Below are 24,090 nucleotides of genomic sequence, written 5' to 3' on the forward strand. Positions count from 1 at the left end.
ATCATCGTCTATATTTTAGACACTTAAGGCTACATGTTATGCTATTTATATATTTTATTATTTTGTATAATAAGACACAACTTAATAGTCAGCAGCCTGTTGTTTCTCTAGTTTTGAATAGGACATATGTCATATTTGTTATTTCTTAAGTTCATAACAAGCCATAAACTGATGGCTTGTGAGTAAAGTAGTTATTCTTACCAACATGACCTCACAGCTATATTTATTAATTTAATCCAATACAAGTATTCATGTGATTGACATCCAAGATGGATGTGTTAACTGATAGTTTAATGTAGTCTGAGATATATACTATTTACAAATATGCTCTTCATCTGGCCTAATTCATTTTTCCTCATTTCCTCATTCATGTAGGAAAACCTGGTTGGTTTGTAAAACTCATAAACAAGTAGGCCTATAGATAATACAACAATATGGACAGACTCACTGAAATAACTGTACATCTAAACTGCTATTGGATGGAATAAGGTAGGAGTTAGTCCAGTTACTAAACATCACAGATGGAGCTCTCTGACCAAATGATTGTGAACCATAAAACCAAAACAATGGTCATCCTGCCAGAGGATTAGTATTTTTTTTGATGGCCCTCTGCTTTCTCCTTGTAGACTCCTCCCCCTTTCAGAACCTCTACAGGCCTCTCATTACTTTTGTGCTCTGTCTCCTCCACATGTAAATGAGCATCCATCCCCTCCAGCTATTAAGATGTAAATAAAAATCAACCGTTCCTCTTAACTTCATTAGATAATGTGTTTTACATCTCAAACAACAGAACTAGCCTATGTAGGTCAATATAAGTTTTATCTAGTTTTTATTAAAGTAAGTGTGTGTGTGGCTTTCATTATACATTTGGTTATTTTCCGCCTTGCAAACTGTCACTTTTAATCCTCAAAGTCATCAAAGAATGCCCTAATTTTCCACAATGTTTTTTTTTTTTCATGGGGGAAAGATAGGCATATTTTCACTGTCTTTCTTTTTTGAGCTAGTACAGTGTTAAAGAATCTACCGCCAAATTCAAATTAAGAACAATATAGACTTTATCTAACTAATGAAAATCGGGTCATGAGCCGGCTAACAGTGTGACGTCTTGCTTATAAATGCTCCTTCCCCCTTGCTGACACTCTCTACCCCGACTGTTCAAGGATGGCGTTCCCCTCCCCCTCCCCAGCATTCCTCCTCCCAAGCAGACCAGTCAAGTCGCAATTGGAGATCTTTCCGTGTTTGGCCGGCCGGCGCCCAATCAGGAGTTGCCGCTGATGCATATGCCTTCAGACGACCGACGCGAGTGAGGATGTGGAGGGGCGAATCAGCGTCACGCAGTGGGCTGGCCTCGGAGCGGATGTGAGTTGAAAGTTGATGAGGATCTGAGATAGCATAGCTGAGTATTTTACATCAGCTGTGTTAAAGGAGTGCCATAATAGCTGTATCCTATTCTTAGTTTCAGCACGCATATTCAAAAATTGCCTTTTCAGATCCCAATTCGTAAGGTATAACCCATGAAGAAATAGTAAACAATTTAGAAACAACTGTGGGCATATTTTAAAAGCTGTATATAAAGCCTGTGTGTTAGAATACTACAGAATAAAAGGGTAGGCTGTCAACTGAAGAGGGCGAGAGTTTAAAGAGACCGAAACTTAAGCACCATGGACAGCAGCACTGCTGCCTGCCTCCGTTTCATACACTCGTATGTTTACTTTGCAGACTCCCATTTAATTTCACATATGCGCGCCTCAAATATTTTTATTTAGCTTTTCATCGGACCTTTTGACTCACAAGATTTGGCATGTTAATGCATATAGCTCAAATCCCGAGGGAATTCGCTGTCCTATTTTGGTGGGCGTTTTGTCTAGATTCTGTCTTCGCGGATCACCGTGTTTTGCTTTAAAACGGACAGATCAGATACACGATCAGGCACACTCATCGAAGTGTTGTATTTTAGAGGAAAAATCTTGCTCCCTATTTGGCTGAGTTGAGAGAGTGGATATGAGTTTCTTTTCCACGTGAGTCGACCGACCCCTCCCCCACCCAGCACAGGTCGAAAGCGCTGGTGGTGCCGCCACGGCACTACATCAGCTGTTACTTTTCATTTCACGGCTCAGCGATGAAACTCTTGAACTCCTCTCTGAAAATGACCAGCGGTCGCTTTCAATTGCAAGATACCTTGAGTAGGTTAGGACACTCTGACGTCAACGAGCTAGAACCCTTTTCTGGGAGGATTTTGTTGTTCATTTTTCTCTTCCCGTTGTTTGCCAAGCGAGGATGGCTTGGGTATTTATAACATTCCCAACTCCGGATCGAATTCCCCAGCACATCCTTTGTCTGTAGCCTATTTAAGTAAATAGTGTTTGAGTACAGAATGCTTCAAGTTAAAATAGCTGGCTGGTCCATCAGTTCACATCAAGATAACAAATTAGCTGGAAACAATTCAGCTGGAGGAATTTAATTAAACTTTGTATTTGAGTTTTAATCCCATTCTCATGGATTAATTTAATGGATTCATTTTGCTCATTTAGATAATAAAAGGGTATGGCAGTATGCTGAGCCTTCGCTAGGCTACTTGTTAGCATCAGTTTTCGACCCAAGTAGTTCAGGTCAACATTTTAATGATTCTTTTGAAATAAATGATCATACATTATTTGATCATTAAGTTCTCAAAGCAGAGTTCAGCAAAGTGCAAGTCATACTCGTGCATGGTGCATAAAGTATCTTTGAGAAAAATGAGTGCAAGTCAAGTTCTTCATTGCCCTCACTCTGATAATATAGGTATAGGCCTACTGACACTGACTCATGTTTTATTTATAGATCACAGGTTATATTCAATTAAAATCCCTAAAATGTGAGATTGCAATAGAGAGTTGCAGTGATATGGTTACTTTAACCATATTCAGGGTATACATTTTGCGGTAGGCCTATCAGTAAATAGAAAGACAGATACGCCCACAAGATGTAAATCTGAAAGAGGCATGTCCATTTCTGCCATTTTTGCATCAATTTGCTGCTTTCAACTCCTTAATTAACCGCTAGGTAGTCTGGGTTGAGAGCCGCAGATGCTTTCAAACGGCCAGCAGAGTCTGTCTCATCTCAGTGCATATTCAATGACAGCAGCCCATTAAGTAAACAGCTCTCACACATCGCACTTGCTATCACAGTACTCTGTTCACACACTCCAAAGATGAGCACTCTTATGCAGAGTGCCTCTTAAAATCTCTCCCTGCTATTCTGGAATGTCACATCTGGGCAGTTACATGTGGAGTTAATTCAGGGACTTTAATATTTTGAGCTTGTGAAAAGATGTTCACATGTGACAAAGTTTTGCAGCTGTGTAAAATAATTTGTGCATGTGCAAAGAAATGTTTTACCTGTACAAATCATGTGCTTTTAATTAAACCCTTTATATTAATGTTATATTATCATGGTGAGGGCAGGGTGGTAGCTTAATGGTTAAGGAGCTGGGCTAGCATAATAGCCAGAAAAGTCATATCATAGTTACAACATAGTTATTCATATGCGTAACTTGAGTCCTGTATCTTCAGTGTCTCAAGGTTGCAGCTTCAACCTAATACAGGAATGTAAGAAGGGAGGGAATCTGAGTGCATTTGCAAAATATATCAAAATATTCACTTTTTCACACATGCACAAAATATTTCTACAGCTATAAAACGTATGCACACATATGTATGTACACAATTCTTCTCACAGCGGCAAAAAAGTATTCACAAACTCAAAATATTAAAGGCCCCGAATTAACTCCATAGTTACATCTTTTTGCATATTCCGCCTAAACACACCTTTTTGCATATTTTGCCTAACTATGTCGACTAGCCATAATTTTCTTGAATTTCCCCTGGGGATCAATAAAGTATCTATCTATCTATCTAAATACAAGGTCAAATTCAACACTTTTCTTCAGTGGTTCCTTGTTGGTGAAATGAGTTGCCCAGTGCTCTCCATTCCTGTGAAAGGTTTGGGTCTTTCAAGAGGGGTCTAAAGGCAAATCCGTTCAACATGCACTTAGTTTATTAAGCATTTCTTATGCGTTATGGTTTTATAGTATTTCTATTATATTGTTGTGATTTGTATGTCGCTTTGGACAAAAGCGTCTGCTTAATACCATAACCATAACTACTGTAGGGATGGTTTGGTGGTGGTACTCCTGATGGAGTTTTGCAGTGTGGTTGTGCTGCACAGGGGTCAGAATGTAGCCTGGTTTCCAGACTCATTACTTCATTTCACTTCATTTCACTATGAAGATAGTCTGGCCTCTCACAATTAGGAAACGTTTCCAACCCTAGCATCATAATAATAGGCTCATAATCATAATAAATGACTTTTGTGTTCCTAACAAACTGATAAAAAAACGCATTGGCAGACAGAAAACGATGTATTTAGGCCTACCTTTGCTGTACATTAATGTAACATTCTTCTGACTGCAATTTTTTGTTGTTTGCAGGCGTTGCTACAACCGGTTACCACAACCACTTCCAAGGGTCAGGGTCAGTCAGAATGTAACATAAGATCAGTATTCTGGCTGCAGCGTGTTGTCCACAAGTTTGAATAAGTAGATCCTCTTTGTGGTGGCATGATGTGGAGAGTGCAGGTAAAGGCCGTGTGGGTCTCTGGACCCTATCAGAGCCTTTCAGACCTGTTGCTTGTACTAGTGCAGACAACCCCAGTGGATCTCCACCATGTGCAGAGGGCAAAGGGGAAGAGGGAGTAGTAGGCACCATGAAAAGTCTCTGGATGGCTGATTGAGTGAGTAACACACTTTCCTGGAATAGAGCAGAGTCTGTCACTCATGCTCAGTTGCGGCGACGAACATAGTCCTCGGAGAGAGAGAGAGAGAGAGAGAGAGAGAGAGAAAGAGAGAGAGAGAGAACGAGAGAGCCGGGACTGCAAGGGCCCAGGGCTGCGCTTAGCGTACGCCATAATCTGCCAAGTGCTCAGTGTTGCCTCGGGCACCGTCGTGAATAAGCACGCCAACCAGCCAAGTGGAAAACAGAAACAGAGAGAAAAAGAGAGGGAGACAGAAAAAGAGAGGGAGTGAGAAAGAGAGAGAGAGAAAGAGAGAAAAGTGGGGGAGGGTGGAGGAGAGGGAGAGCAAGAGAGAGAGAGTGGGGGATCATCCGGCCCAACCAAACTCCCTGGTCCTGACATCAGCTGCCCCCTCCCTCATCGCCAATCTGCACTCTGCTCTGTCTTTGCTGTAACTTTTAATTCCTGGGTCAGAGGTCATGGCAAACTCAGAACTGAGGGGTGGGTGAGGATTAAATATGCACAATTATGCAAATGTGTTTTCGCTCTCTCCCCCATTTATTTTTTGACGCTTGAGGATTTGGGAAGATTGTCCGTATTGATAAGTAGTGCCAGAGAGATGTAATAGGAAGATAGGGCAGCAGGGTTCCAAATTGGGTGGTTTTATGTGTGCAGTTTGTCAAGCACTATTTACTGTCGTTGACTCCACAGAAATAAAAAGAGGTTAAGCGAAGCACACAGCCAGTGAGCTAAATGGTTATGGAATCAAGATGTGGCCTGAGTAGTCATCTACCAAATCAAGCAGAAGCGGCTCCATTAATTCACAACGCTAAGTCATTACGCTGGTCTCCCTGGTTATTTTTTTATTATTAGCATCACACACTAAATACAATACATAAAAGCCATTTTCAATAATGAACATGACCTGTGTGTAGTCGCTATCAGCGCAGTGGTACGAGGCAACGCTTTCAGCTTGCATGAGATGAAGACTGGGTCATCTGAACATGCAACATGACATTTTAACACTGAACCCAGGTCATGAGTGAGGCAGCATTTTGACATTTGCCATCAGCTTGAGAGCGGCTGGCGAGAGAGAGCGCAGCATTGGCAATCTGTCATGAAAGTGAAACAAGCTACAAGTGTTGTGAGCTGATGAATGGACAGTTTGGTGTGTTATACTTTTGAAGGAAGAGAAAGGTTTTCCATGTCCTTTGCTGGACAGCTGGACACTCTGAAAAGTGACATGCTGTCCAGGTTCTCCCATTCCATCTCAATCAAACTGTAGATTAGTGAGAATGTGGTGAACACTTGGTGGTTGTTTTTATCATTCTTCAAATGGCAAATTTTTCCACCAATAGTAAATGAAAGTAAACAGTTTTCTTTCCTGAATGTGTTTATCTCATTTTGCAATGTAAACACAGAGATTGTTTACAACTGTTAACAACTAACATGTGCCCTTGTCCCTCTGAGACTGAGTGTCCTCACTCACTCACTCACACAACCACACACACTCACGCAACCCCTTCCTCCAACGGGAACACACGACTCATCCGGGGTTAGTCAGTGGAGGCAGTGATTCATTCCCCCAGCATTGAGATCACCCTTAATAAACTGCACTCTGCTCTTTCTCGGCCTCTGTTTGCGGCAGCTCCCCTGATAAGAGTAAGAGCGATTACTGCACAGTAGCCAAGTGAACCATTGCCTTTTAATTTTGTTCACTCGCCTGTGTGTGTGTGTGTGTGTGTGTGTGTGTGTGTGTTTGTGTGTGTAGGAAGGAATTCGGGCACCCAGCACATTTTGTTCTTGTAATTCTATTTTACCATAGAAGTACCAATTAAAGCTTTGGAAATGGTAGATGGCCTGAAGAACTCCTTTCCTTTGTTAGTTACAATATAATTTTGCTGCAAGGGTATCATAAGCCTAAATTTAAATAGTGTTCTTAAATCTATCAGTACCTTTTCCGTGATAAGAGAGATGCACATCATATTAATCCATTTTATTCAGTTCCCATTGCTGTAAATTGGCTGTTTTTACTTTCACCTCTCTGTAGACACATCCTTCAATTCCTTAAAGACGAGCTGATAGAGTAAAATAGTCCTGGAGATTTGTTTAAGGAAAAATTACTCACTTCTCCCCTTCCCCTCAGAGAAGCTCAGAAGACTCAGAAGAGGAAAGTCATCCTGAAGGATACTCCTGCTGTTTGTTTTGGTGGAGGATGCTGATGGTGCTTGAATTTTTATCCACTGGGTTTATTCATTTATTTATTTATTTAGTCCGCCTTGTGTGGTGTTCCGTATTGTTTTGTCTCCGGCACAAAGAAGTGAATTAAACCCTTATCATGAAGATAAACTCCCCGCGTTGAGCAGTTGCACGATTAACATTTTGCCTACTCAAGTGAAAGCGAACAAACAAACAGGCCGAGAACGTAGGGGGCTCGCCCACCGTTAGTCACTGCTGGCAGATGGGAGGAATGTTCATGACTGAAAATTTATTTCAGACCTGCAGGCAAGTTTTAGGCCTACATCCCAGACCATCGTTTGCATATTAACATCTCTTTCCGTTTGAGCCAAATCAACACATGCTCTGTACAGATCATGCTCACTGGTTCACTATACATGCTGTACATTGGTTATAGCATAGGCTAATTGCGAGGGGAAATAATTGCCATGTGTATGACGCCAATCCAAACAGTGTTTTTGGAGAGTGGATTTGTCCCATTGCCCAGCTGTCCCCTTGCCCCAGAGTGGTTTGCCTATCTGAAGTGTTGCCCCGTGAGTTGGAGGTCTACTACACCACAGTGATGGCTCAAGGCAGTCTGGCAGTTGGCAGGCAAAGCACAGTTAAACACAGAGAGAAGACAGGGCCAGGCAACATGAAAAAGACAGAAAATAAGGCACAGTAGATTTGTGAGCAGCAGGATTCAGAAGGCAAAGGTGGCATAGAAACACTTAGTGACCATAAACCTAATACTTCGTCATAAGGCACTACAACTTACAACATGGACAGAAATGTAAGATGCCTCCAAGAAATTTCTGATTGGACATCTGCTGTGTGATTATCATTTCAAACCTCTTTATTAACTTATGTGCAGACAAATGGTTGAATTGAAAGTTGGAAGGACAGACTGTAAACATTATATTTTTTAGTATGTTTTATTTGCGTCATTATGGTGATCTTTCCCTCATTTAGATACTGCTCATTTTGACAATTTGAGCTATAGAGTTGAACGCAAGCCTATTTCAGATTGTAAATGGTTATGTTTAGATGAGTAAATAGTTTAGCATCTGCTAAATGACTTAATGTCATCACATAAAATGCATTCAAATGCAGTGGGTCCCTTCTGTCTCTGTAATCTGATGCGGCAACTTTTTGTTTGTTGGCAATGACATCTTTGCAAATAACAAGCCAAAATCAGACACAAAACAGCCAGTGCAGATATTTAAAGGATTAAAAAGGAGTAACTAGGGCATCTAAATAAACCCAATAACCCTCTCAACTAACAAATGTATTCTCAGCAAGTCTAGTGCATGAGTACTTTTAAAACTAATGCTTCACAATGAATAGAACCATCAAGATCTTACTGTATGTGTGAAATATAGCAGGGGTCATGCAAACAAATTCCAAGGATGATTGATTATGATCATGGTGAATAGTGATCAATATTTCCGTTTTTAAACCCAGACCAATACCTTTCACAGCCACTAGAAGGCAATAACCTTTTTAGAGTTTTCAAAACAAGGAGAACCACTGCACAAGTGGTCAAGAGTGAAGTGGTGACCTGTATGATGTGTCTGTTGATGTAAAAATACATTGACACATCTAGTAACCAGATAATTAACAGGCTATTAAAAAAAATCTGAATCAGACTTCTTTTCATTGTTTTCAATAATGAAATAATATTTTCAAAACATAACCAAAATATCTAGATGAGATGAGAACAGTTGGTTAAAAGAAAGTAACCAATGACATTTCCTCTTTAGATTCTTACATTCGCTTCGGTAATTACCAGACATGACAGTTAACTAATTGTGCATAATTACAGTATTATGAGTGTACAGTGTCTGATTGACATTTCAATATGTCATGTGAGCAGATAAGCAATTAAAATTGCATACAGAAAAATTACAAGCCAAAGCCCCTGAATTAATTAGCAAATTAGCATGGGATGAAGATGTTAGGCTACTAGCATTTAAAGAGCTGAGACGGGATTCACCTTATATTCAAACTGAAAACAGAAGTGCAATTGTGCCATTTTTTTCCCATTTGTTCCCAGCTGGTATGAATAAAACAATAGTGGTATTAGACATAACGGGACTGCCCGAGAGGACGTGTACCACAGTGGAATATGAGCAGCCTCATTCACAATCATCACTGATGTTAAACATCCCCTCACAGATAGTAGTCAATAACACCGGTATCCCTCTGGGGCAGAGAGAAAAAGAGAGGAGAGAATTAGGGAAAAAATCTGTTTTTAAAGTGCAGCCCCCACTCAAAAGTTTCAGGCAAAAAAAAATCTAAAAATCAATACATTTGGCTGGGCTTGCCAAGTATTGGGTGACGAACGGACTGCTCTGATTCTTTCTATTGAGAGGCTCCCTAGTTGAACATGATGGGGCCCCACCATTTCATCAAGCCTGTAATCTCCAACTCACCATGGGAGGGGGGGGGGGGGGGCTAGCTCTGTTTCACTTTGTTGGGCAGGGTTGGCCCCACCTCCACCCAGGGTGATGTCAAAGGCTCCTGTGGCCCCACAGATGTCCCTGCTGATATGACACAGTGGTGTGGGGAATGGAAAATATCACACATGGACAGTGGGGGGAAATGATGAGCCAAACAATAAGAAAACATAACTTTGGATGCTGAATTGAGCTAAACAAATAGCTAGTCCAGTGGGGCTATTTGTAAAAGTTAGCTGATACAAGTAGGGCAAACAACCCCCCCGCCACCCAAAAAAAAAGAAAAGAAAAGAAAAGAAAGTTTTTCTTGACTCCAGCTCCCCTCAAGATGACCTATTGTCTGTCAAGAGGCTTTCTCAGTTTGTTGGTCAGACTCCACTCCCTAGTTCACACTCACAGTGCCAACTGCCAAGCCTCCCAAGTCTCTCTCTGCCAGCTGGTCAGGGGTCTCCTGCTGCCGATACGGCTCCCAGCTTACTTCCTACTTTCTCCTGCACCTGTTCCTATCTTGGCAAGACTGTGTAGTATCCCGAGAGCTTGGATCATTGCCATCTACCCCCCCCCCCCCCCCCCCCCACACACACACACACAGTCTCACAAGCTACTGCAAGTAGCACCTTTGTTGCCTTCAGTGTGAGTAGGGGTGAAATGTATTTTGGCTGCGTGGTGTATCTCAGCGTTGCATCTCAAGTCTCAAGTCTAAACATATAGGCTACCACACACAATCCAGCCTCTGTTGGAGGCAGTCAATTTTGGGCACTTTCTGCTTTGTGTCGGGAAACTACAATTCCCATAAGGAAATTGAACTGCCTCAGATATTATACGCATGCGTGTTGTAGTATCAGGACGCGCGAATATTCCGTTTTGTAAAATGGCGGCGTGAAAAGGGCCCGGCATTTAATTTTGAAAAAGACAGATTGCTATTGCGTAAAGTTTTAATTCAACGGATTATTGGGGCTTTTAGTGACTATTTCAAGAAAGTAAAGGTATGTCGTGTCTTTTTACAGCACTTTTGCATTGATATTAGCCAGAATCTTTACTCTGACTAGGCTCTACCGTCAAGCTAACCTTGGCATTGCTAGCCAGTTAGGTAACTTGCAGTGGGCTTCTTCGCATTGCGTTAGCATTCTAGCTAAATATGAACCGAGTCAGATGATTCCAGCTAGTATGTGTTACACATGGTTACTATTTTAGCCTAAATATTTTACCCTCGTGGTTCATAGTGAAATGTCGCGGATGTCTCCATTGGCAGACAGATTTTTAGGTTCGTGATCACAGGACAACTTTAACGTTAACCATAGACGTTACGCCAGGCTTGGATTTCAAACTACCTTTAGCTTAAGTTTGTGTGCTAGTAGTAGTTCATAATGTTTAACCCGTTACAGCTAGCTTTAGTTTAGTTAGCTAAATGTGAACTATTTGTTAACTATAAACGATATCGTTACGTGTTTTTGTGTCTGACATGCTATTTACTCTAGACTACATTAGCTAACTTGTGTCTTTATTTTGCCAGCCAGCTGTTGCACAACAATTTGTGTTTAGTGAGGAAGTTAAATTTACCTATAACTACGCCAGTTGGCCTCGTCTTATAACAAAAGAAGCATGAATTTGCCATCATATGTTAATATTTGGTATTAGCAGCTTAGCTAGAGAAGAGTTGTAACATTAATGTTAGTACTGTTAGTACTAACTAAGTAACTAAGTTAATGTACATTAATGAAGTTTTAACGTCAATTCACCTTTGTACTCACTCAGTTAATGTAACGTTAGTACTAGCAACCACTTTAAATAAAGATGCGATTATACCAACATTTAATTCGTTTAGCTCAAGATTGACAGGTAGACTCAGAGTTAATAGTTAGAGCCTAGCGTTTTGTCGACATTTTTATAACGTCGGTGTGGTTACACAAATCAGACTTAATCATATGTGGAAGTGAAGTAAATATCCATTGAAAAGGCCTATGTACCACTCTGCAGTAGAAACACGTTGTCCTGTTTCCTTAAAGTTCATGCACTCACCTGTATGTAGGGACTCGCCCATTAAGACATCTCTCTCTTCACACCCACACCAAGCATTACCTGATACTACTTTACAGTTAGAAACCAACACGTAGACACATAAAAGTAATAAAGAAGCAGTCCCAATAACAAAAAACTTATATGATTAATGGTGGAAAGTGCACTCAACACACATTTGATAGGACTAATGGCCTGACCAAGCCATGAGCGCTTGGGAAGGTGTCAAGAACCCAAGGCTAGGAACGATTAATCGAAAAACCTGAAAATGAGAACCAGATTAAGTCATACATTATTTTTAATTAAAAACTGTAGAAGGTAAATTCAACAATATGATTAATTGACTAATATGACTATGGCTCTGATTGACACGGCAACATGTCAATCACCTGTCAAGGGGAAGAACCTTGATTTCTGATTGGACATGTGACTTATGGAAACTAGGAGATCCTGAGATATCGTGTATTGCATACAAGGCGCAGCATCATAACTCAGACTTCAGATCGTGTGCCCCTTCTCACTGGGAACTGGTTTTCTGCAGATTCATTGATTCACTCTGCTGGTTAGTGGCACTGGGTCAGACTTGGGTCATGCTGTGTCAAGTGGTGTAGTCTAGTTAGCTGTAGTGGATATACTGTGATCAACCTCAAATGTTAATACCTATCCAGTATACTGAGATGGTGATGCTTTTTAAGTGGGTATACTGCATAGTGTCTGAATATCACGTAGACTACACCACTGGCTGTGTCCATTGTCAGTACTTGTGAATTAAAACTTCTTGGGTCGTGTTTTTCCGGAGTGCTATTAGTGCTTATCCAGACAGCTAATTGGTTATTTATTGGATTATTATTGTGGGTTTCCACCACTGAATTTAGGCCTCTGTTAACTTAGACCCAGTTGCTGCTTTTGCTTTTGTTTATGCTTTTACTTGCTGTACAGTTACAATCATAGAAAATGTAATGCGCTACTGTAATAAACGAAGGGAAAGCTCTGTCTCCATAGGAACGCAGCCTCGCTGTCCTCCTTTTGTTGACACTTACAACCATCAAAGGCAAATGCTTGGGCTCTGATTGATGTCCTCTTGTAACAGGTATCAGTACTGACATGGCGAAGAGGATTGCAGACAAGGAGCTGACAGACCGAAACTGGGATCAGGAGGATGAATCTGAGGAGGTAATGACTTAGAAGGCCTCCATAAGCTTTTTTGACTAGCTCTAGCGGGCAAACTAAAAAAGGCACTCCTAAACCTTGCAAACACCTGGCACAGATAAAAGCATGCTAGCTCATGTCCTTTAAGGGTTCCTACACAGTATAGAAAATCTGGATAAGTATGGAATTTTATTTTTAGTCATTTCCAGGTCTGGATAAGTATGGAAAAAAGAAACAAGGGTATGGAGAAGTATTTGTGTTTCCAGACTTTTACATCTACAGTACAAATCACTTCACTCAGGTCATAATGAACCACTCCTACTGTTATGTAGCTTAACTGTCAGTCCACATTGTCAAGATACAATTATAAGGGGGTCCTCAGAAAAATGTCTCTCCCACAAGGGGACCCTGGAACCAAAACCAAATTGAGAACCCATGGTCTATGAAAGTGCCCTACACCATTGTGCACTGGTATGTTTGCGTAGGTCTGCTATTTTCAACATGGATACTGTATTATCTGATAAATATATTTTTCCATAATTTAAGTTAGGGCTCCTAGTTTTTTTGAGTGTCTTTGAGGTCAAATTTCCAACATTGTGCTAATGACATTTCCATTTGACCTAAAGTACAGTCTATGAGCTCCGCTCGGGGAAAACAAAACCTTGTGGTTGTATTTATTCATTGAAAACTATGACGCACTAGATAAAATGGCAAAAGTTTTACAGTCTGAAGTTGACGACAGCTTTATTGAGTGAGTGCCCGTACAAACTGCCAGCTGGCTCAAAAAAATATGACCCGACTAAATGAACGAATAAGCTTAGTAAGTGTCATTTTTTAATTCACTTCGGTTGTCCATACATTTGCTTTCACAAAGTTATCCTAAACCAGAAGTGGCTGCAATGTTGAGAATATGGTCAGAAAAATCTACCAAGAAGTTTGAAATTGGAGTATGGGAAATGTATGGAATTTTGAAATGGAAAATGTGTGGAAACCCTGAATATAATACATCATGCAAAATTATTTATTACATTTTTGAGAGGTAGTCCATCCAGGACCACATAATTGCATAGCCATAGCATAGCTATAACGCATGACATCTCTGACCAGGTAACTTATTGTCCACGTTTATCATTATAAATGCTTGTGTTTTGTTATTGCATGGTGCCGATTCTGCCGACTTCACCCTGAACCAGCTATAGAAATAATGCTGTCTCTTCATCAGACCACATAAAACGTGCCACCTTTTGAATGTGTCTGGTGTCATGTGACTCAGAAAATCAATACAGTTGCAGTGTATCACATTAACTAATATGTATTATCCTGTTATAGATATGAACTAATTTGGAACAGAAATGATTTATTTGTGTTGATACCATGTGATGCTGCACGTTAAACAAATACATTGATTCGTTGGTTGATTTGTCAGTTTGTGTGATTAGTGTGAAATGAGAATAATGTTTCTTTTTCTTTTTATCTGACAGGCAGGGACATTTTCCGTGGCCAGTATGGATGTGATGAAAAACAGACCCATCAAGAAGGCCAAACGTCGCAATTTGGGTGGAGAGGTACCAAACAAAACACATTTCATTTAAGAAAAGAATAAGGGTGGAAAAAAAGCACCTCCAAAAAAAAAAAAAAAAAATAGATAAAAATCAGGTCACACTGTACCATTCGTTCCCCTGGTAGGACGTGTGTGAATAATACATGCTGTTTCTCTGTGCTTCAGAGTGAGGGAGGCACTTCGTTTAAGGGATTCAAGGGCTTTGCCCTCTCCGCGTCTGGACCGGCGGCGGCAGCAGCAGCAGCAGCCCCCACCTTCTCCGGCTTTGGTAATGGTGCCAGCTTCAAGCCCCTGGCTGGCCTGACCAATGGCAACGGCAGCAGCACCAGTGGAGGCTCTGCCCTGGCCGCCCCAGCCTTCGGCAGCTTCTCCTCCCCTGGTGCCACCAAGCCCTCTACCACCCTTGGTAAGTGCCGCCTCTGTACCCCTGGCAGAACACTCGGATGCTACTTTGGCCTTGGCCTCTTTAAAAAAAAAAAAAAATGAAATTATGCTTCTCTTAGCGCGTCATGGAGATTTCACATAATATAGGCTGTGTGTGTTAATATACAGCTATGGACAATATGGTACTGTGGAGACTGATGAGCAATATAGTCATGAACAGTATCTATCAACATGGATGCATAGCACAAAACTACATGATGAATAGTCTAGGAACCTGGTGAGAACATCTGGTGTGTGTATCTGACAGGTGGTTATCTCCTTCACACAGCTTAAAAATGTATCGTCAGATTTAATTAGAAGATACAGGAGGATGAAGAGAAACTACATTCATTAAATTAAAATGCAGAATAAGGTCCATTGAGATGAGAGGAAAATGTATAGTAGTGATGGTTCATTTAATTTTCAGGTCTTACAGATGTCCCCTTTGGGTCAACATGTTGACATATTCTATTTTGACAGTATGGGAGCTTTCATCGTTTGTAAATAGGAAAAGTTGTTACCACAACCATTCTGGCTGTGCTTGTGTCAGAACAATTGCAAGGTAACTATTGCAATTGGATGCTTATAGCTGTATTTCAATTCTTTATAAACTTTCACTGTTAAAGGTTGGTGGATCTGTTTTGATCAAGACTGTGCTGTATTTTAAAAAAAGGAAAAAGAAAGAGCATCCTGAAAGCTAAGTGTGAGCTCGACCTAGTCAGTGTTATTCTGAAATGGACTCAAAAAATGCTCTATTGTTGGAGCCTGACTCTTGGCATTCATGGCTAATGGAGCTGAAGCAGTGGTGTGTGTGTGTGTGTGTGTGTGCGCGCGCGCTGCAGAGAGTGTTATTTCTATGTAAGGGACGGGAGGGGGAGCAGAGCTGCAGTGCTCTGTGTAGTCACAGAATTCAGATGAATAGTGGGGGTTGGGGAATGGAGGTGTGTGTGTCTCTGTGTGTGGGGGAGAGGGGACGGAGGGGGGCGTCTGCAGAGCTGCATAGCATTGCGTTGGGCCGACCCTCTCCCCTCAGTACTCTCTTGGTGTATCAGAGGCGAGAGAGCAGTTCGGCTTGAGGAATATCAAGGCTGTCAGATTCATTCTCCCTCCTCTCTCTCTCTCTCTCTCCCCCACTCCCTCCTCCTCTCTTACTCGCTCTCTTTCTCTCCCATCCTCCCTCCCTGCCCCTTCCTCCTCCTCCTCCTCCTCCTCCTCTGCTTCGGGGCTCCCCAGGCTCATTGACATTCAACGGCCCCTCCTCCGCAGCCCCCCCATTGGCTGTGGGCAGTGAGCGACAGTGGAACGGCTCCGCCTCCGGGCCGACAGGAGCAGCAGTGAGCGTGGGCAGCAGCAGCAGCAGCAGCAGCAGCATTAGCAGCAGCAGCACCATTAACAGCAGCAGCAGCGCAGAGTACAGGCGGCAGCTCACCGCGCTCAACTGCTCCGTGCGCGACTGGATCACCAAGCACGTCAACGACAACCCGCTGTGCGACCTCAACCCCATCTTCCGCGACTATGAGCGGCACCTGGCCAGCATCGAGAAGAAGTACGGCGGCGCAGGAGGAGGAGGAGGAGGAGGAGGAGGAGGCGGCGGCGTGGGGGGGGCTGGCGCCACGGCAACCGGGCCCCCGGCGTCCGATGCCAAGAGTGAGGCTGCACCGGCGGACGGGGTGAAGACTGGGGGACTGACCAGCAGCGGCGGTAGCTCCACAGCTCCAGTCTCCACCTCCAGCAGCAGTGGCACCGCAGCCCCGTCTCTCTTCAGCTTCAGCAAGGACGCCTCCAGCTCCAGCTCCACCACCACCTCCTCCTCCACCTCCTCCTCCTCCTCCACCCCTGCCTCCATGCCCTCTGGGGTCACCTTTAACTTCGGCCAGAAGGTGGACTCCTCCGTCCTGTCCTCATTCCCCCCCGGCGGAGGAGCGCCCAGCTTCTCCTTCTCCACCTCTTCATCTGCATTGTCCTCCTCCTCCTCCTCCTCCACCCCCTCCCTCTTCGGTGGTCTGAGCTCGAGCGGCGGTGGCAGCGGAGGAGCAGCTGCCCCCTCGGCGCCCTTCTCCTTCAGCCTGGCCAAGACTGAGGCGCCCAGTGCCGCTGCGGCCCCCAGCACAGGTAAGCACCCTCATCTCACACCCCACCTCGTGCCACCGCACCGCACCACACCGCACCTTACCCCACCTCCCCTCACCACAGGGAGCACAGGTGCGGGGAGCACGCTCCACAGACGGCAGTCCTGTCTCCCATCACCTGGGCAGAGGGCTGCAGATGGACAAGGCAGGTTGAGTCTAGAAGCGGAGAGGGGGACTGACTCTTATTTATACAGGGCTGGTGTGCCAGTGTAGTGAGTTAGAAAGTGAGGGGTTGATTTTGTTTGTTGTGTTGGAGATGTGCTGGATCTAATGGTAGTTTTATTTAACTGGGATTTTCAGTGTCTTGGTTTTGTATTAAATTGTAGCCTAGTTGGTATTAAAACACAAAAAATAAATGACTAGACTAATAAATGGTAAATGAATCCCCAAAGTGTATAATTGTATGTTTAAACCTTTTGCAATATATTGAGCTCTGACTATGACAAGAAATGCCATATTGATTGTTATGTCTTTGGATACAGTGCATCTTGAGATGTATATGACCTGACCACTGCATCATGTCAAATATTTATATCAGCAATGATGGAGCAATGATCATAATGCACAATATTTTCACTAGGGATTTTTTGGACAGCAGACTTTTCTGTTCTGGCTGGAGTAGGAATTATCTAAGAAAATATTAGACTCTTACAGTATAAAAGGACTCTGTTAAGGTTCTCAAATATCACTATAATGCACATATTATAGCCCATACTCATATGACCCACAATTTAATATTTGATATGACACATTTACAGTACAGTTGTAATGATTATAAGAAACCTAATATAATGATTCAATTGACACTCGTCAGTTGCCTCTGTAAGTATGGCATGGTATGCTTGTTATGGGTTTGCTGTGCAGGATTAATAGGAGATTAATAACCATTCATTAATAATAATGACAGGAACCTGGACACCGTTCACTGCGAGGAGCACTGCTGGAGGTTGTGCAATACTGACTGCTTGACTACATTTCTCTCTCTCTCTCTCTCTCTCTCTCTCTCTCTCTCTCTCTCTCTCTCTCCGCCTCTGTCTTTCTCTCTCTCTCTCTCTCTCTCTCTCTCTCTCTCTCTCTCTCTCCTTCTGCCTCTGTCTTTTCTCTCTCTCTCTCTCTCTCTCTCTCTCTCTCTCTCTCTCTCTCTCTGTGTCTCTCTCTCTCCTTCCGCCTCTGTCTTTTTCTTTCTCTCCCCCCCCCCCCCCCTTTCTCTCTGCGTTCCTCTCTCGTCATCCTCTGTCCCTCTCCTGTCTCTGTCTCTCTCCCAGCAGATGTTAACGGGGCAGATGAGGACTCCGAGGAGCCGCCCGTTCCCGTGGTGAAAGAGGTCAAGGAGAAAGATGCCTTCTACTCTAAAAAGTCAGTGTTCTATAGCCATGTGTCCACACCTACCCGTTCACTTGTACATTTGTATCATACCTGCCTATGTAGTCCATGTCATTGGTGTTGGCTTTTGCTAAATGACCCTTAGTTGGCTGTTGTAGGTAAATTTAAATGTATTTAACGTTGATGGGACAATAAATTAGCTAGATTCACCTGACCAAATGATTCCACAAGGTCCTGTTTGTCTGTAGGTGTTGTGTTGTAATGGTGTCTAACCTGGACTCTGGGTCCCCTCTCCCTCAGGTGTAAGCTGTTCTATAAGAAGGAGAGTGAGTTCAAGGAGAAGGGGGTGGGCACGCTGCATCTCAAGACGGTGGCCGAGGGCAAACTGCAGCTGCTGGTCCGTGCTGACACCAACTTGGGTAAGGACAGTGTCACAACTCTAACACATGTGTACACACACACACCCACACACTAGCAATGCATTTTATTTGAGGTGAGTGACTGTTGTCTTAGACACACACACTCACACAAAGTCATATATCTATCACATTTCCAGTTGGTGGGACCAACTCAAGGTTTACTGAAATGGTATGGCTCAGGTGTCATGGTAGCACAAGAGCCATGATCTAATTGTTTTTGTTAATTTTGAAAGTTTAGCTCATAGTATATGTTTTAACAAGATGATAGCACCCAGTCAGTTATTAAAGAAGCCTTATGCAAGTCTGGTTATTCTTTCGCCGTTTCTGGGTTTTCGCCTGATTTGGGCTTGCATTTTTCACGACATAGCTCCCCCTGCAGCTTCGGTAGCAAGTGACTGGTACGCTAAACCCCCACTAGCTAGCGAGCTAGCCATCAAGAAACCAAGCTACTTACAATTTTAACAGCAACAAAGCCAAGTCGGAGTCCGTTTTGCAGTCTTCTTAGAAACTACAATCTGACTACATTTTCGAGGCCCTCCGCCGAGTCACATCCGGATTTCTTCGGTCCGGGACCAGAAAGTTGCATATATCTGTTTTTTCCGCGGAGAAGCACTAGGGGGAGACGAAGCACCCACCAAACGACCCAAAAAGTGTTGTAGAACCATCAGACCGACTCTCAAACTGCATAATTAAGGTCATTTTTGCTAAAATTGTTGCATAGGGCTTCTTTAATGCCTAGATTCATGACTCATAGTACAGTGAATTTTTCGTAGACAACTAAACTGAGGTTGTGGTTTAGACAGACAGTGGTTAATTTTTTGCACTGCACACTTCAAAAATGCTCAGATAAATTGGAGAAATAGTATTGAATAATAGTATTAAAATAGTGGCTAAGCCTAATACCAAGTGTTCATTGTGCTCCTTTTGACAGTAGTGTAAGAAAATCGGCCATGATCACTTGAGACGTTTGTGTTATATTGTCTTCAGCACCAGGGACAGCGACTACATTGTTAAAAGACCCAAAGGTTTCTGGTTGAAACGCTCAAAATCAACACAGATACTTTGAAATGAAAATTTTTATTTGGCTTTATGCTCTTTTATTTTTTTTCCTTTTGTTTAGCCAAGTTACCTTTACCTCAATGTTGTTTTCTCTGCCACCGGAAATGCCATAGGAACGCGCATGCTTGTTTATGCAGTTGAAAGGTTCTATAACTCAGGAGGATGGAAAGATGTATACATTACATATGAGTTGAATTAAATGATCTAGTTCAGTTTCACAAATTGTACCAGCCAGACTGGTACTAGGGGGGAAAAAAAGACTTGCTCACAAAAACAAGTGGTAGTAAAAAGCTCATAAATGATGCATGTGTGTGTAATGTGATTAACTAACCCAGGAGCCCCATGTGGCAATATGGTTTCACTTTCATTAGGGCCGTCACAGCCATGCTCCATAGGCCCACAGTGGAGACAGCTGCAGCAGCTCAAACTATTCCAGTTATAGTGATGTGTATGTGTGTGTGTGTATTGGATGTACTTTGAGGAGATAAGCGAGCAGGCTTTTGTGGTTCTGCGGCCTAGGTGATCTCATTGTTATTGATGTTGCCTGTGATGTGTTTGTGTCAGTGCATTGTACAGCATGTTTTCCACTTTTTTTTTTCCCCCCTGTGATTCAGATTTTTTTAACAGGGCCAAAATCAGTCTCAGCAGGTTCTTAGCAAGCTATCTTGTAATTTCAATCACTGCCAGGGTCTTTCTACAGTGACGTAAAACAAACTGATGAGTGTGTTAACCTTGGCTCCTGCCAAAATGCCTTTCAGGCCCCCATAAAAGTGGAAGTAGGCTCTGGAGCTCTAATGCTATTAAACTTGGTGCACGTTGCCAGAAGCAGATACTTTTTCAGAATTGAAAGCTTTCAAGTTTGTGGTTAAAATTGATTTTTTTCTCTTCTTCTGTCCTCTCCCAATATTTCTTTTCCCCCACGAAAATAACCTGGCATATGCATAAAAGCAGAAAGCGTCTTTCATCTTTGTTTACTGCCTGAGTGGAACGCGTTTGAAACTAGGTCATAATTACGGCCTCTGAAGGGAATTGTTCTGACAGCTTTGCCATTCCGGAAAAACGCTGGCATTCGCATCTCTTTCAAGAGGAATGAGAAGCTGCACTTTATTGGTGGGGATGGGGGGGGGGGGGGTGGCTGTTCATAGGGAGGAGTCACCTTGAGGAAGAGCAATAAATCACAGCACAGATGTGCAGTGTCTCCCCCTGGTGGCAAAAGGTTGTATCACAGGGATCGTAGCTCTTTGAAATGAACCCTTTAAAAAAGAGATGGATTTCTGTGAATTTCTCTTTTTTTGTCTTCTAAAGATGGGAAGACTCATTTGTCTCTTCCTACTAGAGCAGTAGTCTGTGAATTCTCTTTTGTTCATATATGACCAGTTTGGTTTCAAAACGCTATATCTCATATAGCGTATCTTATAAAAACATTAATAAGTCATGCTATTCAATTGTATATTTTAGACAATATCAATGAAATTGCAGTTGTGTTTTGATTGAGTAAAGATAAATCAAACAACAATAACCCAATTACAGCTCCACTGAAATTACCTGGAAAACAACAACAACAACAAAATATTTATGAAAATTCATTAAAATAGAGGATATAGGGGTTTTGGAACCAAACTCTTCATATATTGTTCATAAATAGATTGTTCATCATGATTTTTATATATAACTAATTGGCTAACTTAAGCTTATGATGTCTTTGTGCTCTTTGTTTTCTAGGAAACATTCTACTGAACATCATGGTGTCATCCAACATGCCCTGCTCGCGCACAGGCAAGAACAATGTGATGGTGGTGTGCGTGCCGAACCCGGCGGTGGACGACAAGAACCCCAGCACGCCCGTGCCCATGCTGATCCGCGTCAAGACTGCGGAGGACGCCGACGAGCTGCACAAGCTCATGCTGGAGAAGCGGGCCTGAAGAGCGCGGTCTCAGACTCTCTACCCCACCCCACCCACTCATCCACCTACTGAACCCCCCCCCCACCCCACCCACTCAGATCTTAAACCCGCAGCTCACAAAAACCAAACCCAAACGTGCCCCCCCCCCCCCTCCCCCCTCCATTCCCCAGACACACTCAGCCCTCGGTATTATCTGTCTTACCCCCAAATGTGGCTACCCCCATCATCCGCTGTGTCAACAAGCTCAGCTATATGTTCAAACGAAAGAGGAAAGGGACTCTTTTTTTTTTTTCTTCTTTCTTTTTTTCAAGGCAGTGTTCATGCAGGATGGCTTAAAGAGGCAGGCTCCTGAGTGGTTGATTAGGATCCAGGAAGGCCTGTTGTCAAGAACATTCCTTTGGGTTTTTGGTCCCCCCCCCCCCCCCCCCAGCTGCTATCGGTTAATTTAAGAGATTAGACGAAAGTGAATCACAAAAGGTTTTGTTTTTAAACGGACAATTTTTATGGTGATTGGTTGGTTTGTTATTTTGTTCGTTTCTTTTCGCCAGGTTGCAAATGCGTCAGGTAGGGCAAAGTTTGAAATTGTTATAGGAGTGTGAATGGAGGTTTGTTTGTGGCTTGAATGTGTTTTTTCTATTTGCCAGGCTTGCACTTTTTAGGAAAAGAAAAAAAAAACAACAAAATGGTGGCTGTGAAGGCAGCATCTGCAATCTCATCTTTTAAGAGTCGAAAGACGGGAAAGCGGATGATGTGTATATGAAACAGTTTTGTGACGACTGAATGGAAGTGGTAGTTTACTTTTTCTTTTTCTGTTTTTTTTTTTTTCCTCTGTAGATGATTTGGCATAATCAGAATGTTGAATGATCTAACAATCATTTCTGATGTAATGTTTTTTTTGGTCCTGTGTAAACGTGTGTGTGTGTGTGTGTGTGTGTTGTGGATGGATGGATGCATGCATGTGTGTGGTTGTGCGTTTTGGCACTTGCTGTAATTGACTATTTATTCTTCAATGAGGGTGTAAATGGACGCTGTATACCCCACCCACCCACCCTCCTTGGAATGGCATGATGCCCAAAAGTGCACCTCTTCCTCCAGTTCCACTGTGGATGTTTGCCACCAAGCGATAGTTTCCCTACTGCTCCATTCAGTGTCTCACCACGGATCTCATGGAGGTTGTTTTGTTCTGTTTTTATTTTCTTTCTTTTTTTCCAAGTGACCTTTGTAAGGCCTTTAACAGTGACAGCGCCTGGTAACATCTGTAGATTGATCAATTGGAGAATAAACTACACCGAACAAAGTTGCTTTTTACTAATGCACTACTACAACTGTCCACTTTTCAGAAGTGCGTGTGTGCATGTTTGCAGAACCATGCACGCTTAGAAAAAAGGTTCCATCCTTTGATACAAATACGGTACCCAAAATGGTTTCAAATGGATCATTTTAAAAACCTACATACGATAATCAACCATACAGGGTGCTATGTTTCTGCATTGGAATGGTTCTATATGGAATATAAGAATGCCCCAGACCCAGCCCACATATTTTTTTTTAAAAAGAGATCACATATCAGTAAGGGTTGATATGTAATCTTAAAATAAAACGCATAACTCTGTTTGTGACACTGACACTAAAGGCTATATACTGTTGTCATGTCTGTTGTAATTATCTGCGTTGATGCTACAAACCATCAGGTAGATGGCCATCCACAACACCTTCATCCTGTGCATAGGGCTTAATGTAGAGGTGCTGGAGGCAGGAACAGATATACACAAATTTAATTGTACAGTGAATAGTTCACGTGTATTGTGAATATGAACTTTCTTTTTATGACTATTAGTCCAGTTGCTACAGCTTTTATAACTATAGTAAACGTACAAGGTCCAAGAATCTTCACCTTATACGGCGGACATCAACTCCATCCCAGAAAGAAGTACAGACAAATAATACAAGTAAGCATTCGGTGCCCAACTTTGTGATTTGCATTTAACCCAGGAGGGATGTCTGTTTATCTCCTAAACTGTCCTTTATATATATTTCAAGAATGGTCTTCTCCTTAATGGTATTCCTGACGACAATTCTCTTTAAATAACTTTGTCATTTTGCCCATTAGTTGTTCTACCTTATACACATCCCAATAAGCCACAATAAACACTAACGAGAAAAAAAACAACAAGAAAGTAGCATTTACCCATAATCCTTAGAAGCAACTCACCAACATTACTCAACATAACCATTGAAATATCACCTTTTGTTGGTGAAACAGTTCCAGTTCTATGCTAAAGAACCTATGTGGTTCTATATAACCCTTCCGAACCCTTTTTTCTAAAAGTGTGGTCAGCCAATGTGTAAGTAAATGTAACAAGGGAGGGGAGGGGAGTGAATTGAAAGTGGGACTCAATTTTTTTCTGATAATCTGTATTTTCATAAAGGAGGAAAAACATACAGACACTTGGGAAATGATACAACAGAAGTATGGGTGGAACATGCACATTGACTTCCTAAATCATTTTTTGTTTAAATGGATACAAAAAGCAATTTTTTTAAAGCATAAAACAAAGGTGTATGTACTCATAGACCTCACAAGCTATCTTCATGGGATCGACAGGGATATTTCTTACCCAGAAGCTTACAGGAAATAAATATAAATAAATACTGTCTCAAA

General features: G+C 42.3%; 1 protein-coding gene across 2 annotated transcripts; it reads left to right on the top strand.

Annotated features, from left to right (window-relative positions):
* Positions 1-10,313: 10,313 nt before the first annotated feature.
* nup50 (nucleoporin 50) lies at positions 10,314-22,902 on the top strand. Of its 2 annotated transcripts, none has more exons than XM_076296577.1 (8): positions 10,314-10,432; positions 12,553-12,635; positions 14,093-14,176; positions 14,338-14,578; positions 15,829-16,707; positions 17,990-18,080; positions 18,348-18,466; positions 21,248-22,902. In XM_076296577.1, the coding sequence occupies exons 2-8, from the start codon at positions 12,567-12,569 to the stop codon at positions 21,445-21,447; spliced, it is 1,683 nt and encodes a 560-aa protein (XP_076152692.1). In that variant the 5' UTR covers positions 10,314-10,432; positions 12,553-12,566; the 3' UTR covers positions 21,448-22,902. The 2 variants fall into 2 exon arrangements, with proteins under 2 accessions (XP_076152692.1, XP_076152693.1); XM_076296578.1 differs by having other exon boundaries at positions 17,993-18,080.
* Positions 22,903-24,090: the final 1,188 nt, after the last annotated feature.

Source organism: Alosa pseudoharengus, unplaced genomic scaffold (genome assembly GCF_046254945.1).
Source record: "Alosa pseudoharengus isolate Yale_2024_CS ecotype anadromous, Long Island Sound unplaced genomic scaffold, YU_APseudo_1.1 YU_APseudo_1.1_scf_20, whole genome shotgun sequence".
Taxonomy (NCBI): Eukaryota; Metazoa; Chordata; class Actinopteri; order Clupeiformes; family Clupeidae; genus Alosa; species Alosa pseudoharengus.

Coding starts and splice junctions, on each gene's coding strand:
- nup50 (XM_076296577.1), top strand. CDS start 12,567: ATGGCGAAGAGGATTGCAGACAAGGAGCTGACAGACCGAAACTGGGAT. Junction 12,636..14,092: donor AGGAGGATGAATCTGAGGAG/GTAATGACTTAG, acceptor TTTATCTGACAG/GCAGGGACATTTTCCGTGGC. Junction 18,081..18,347: donor GATGCCTTCTACTCTAAAAA/GTCAGTGTTCTA, acceptor CCTCTCCCTCAG/GTGTAAGCTGTTCTATAAGA.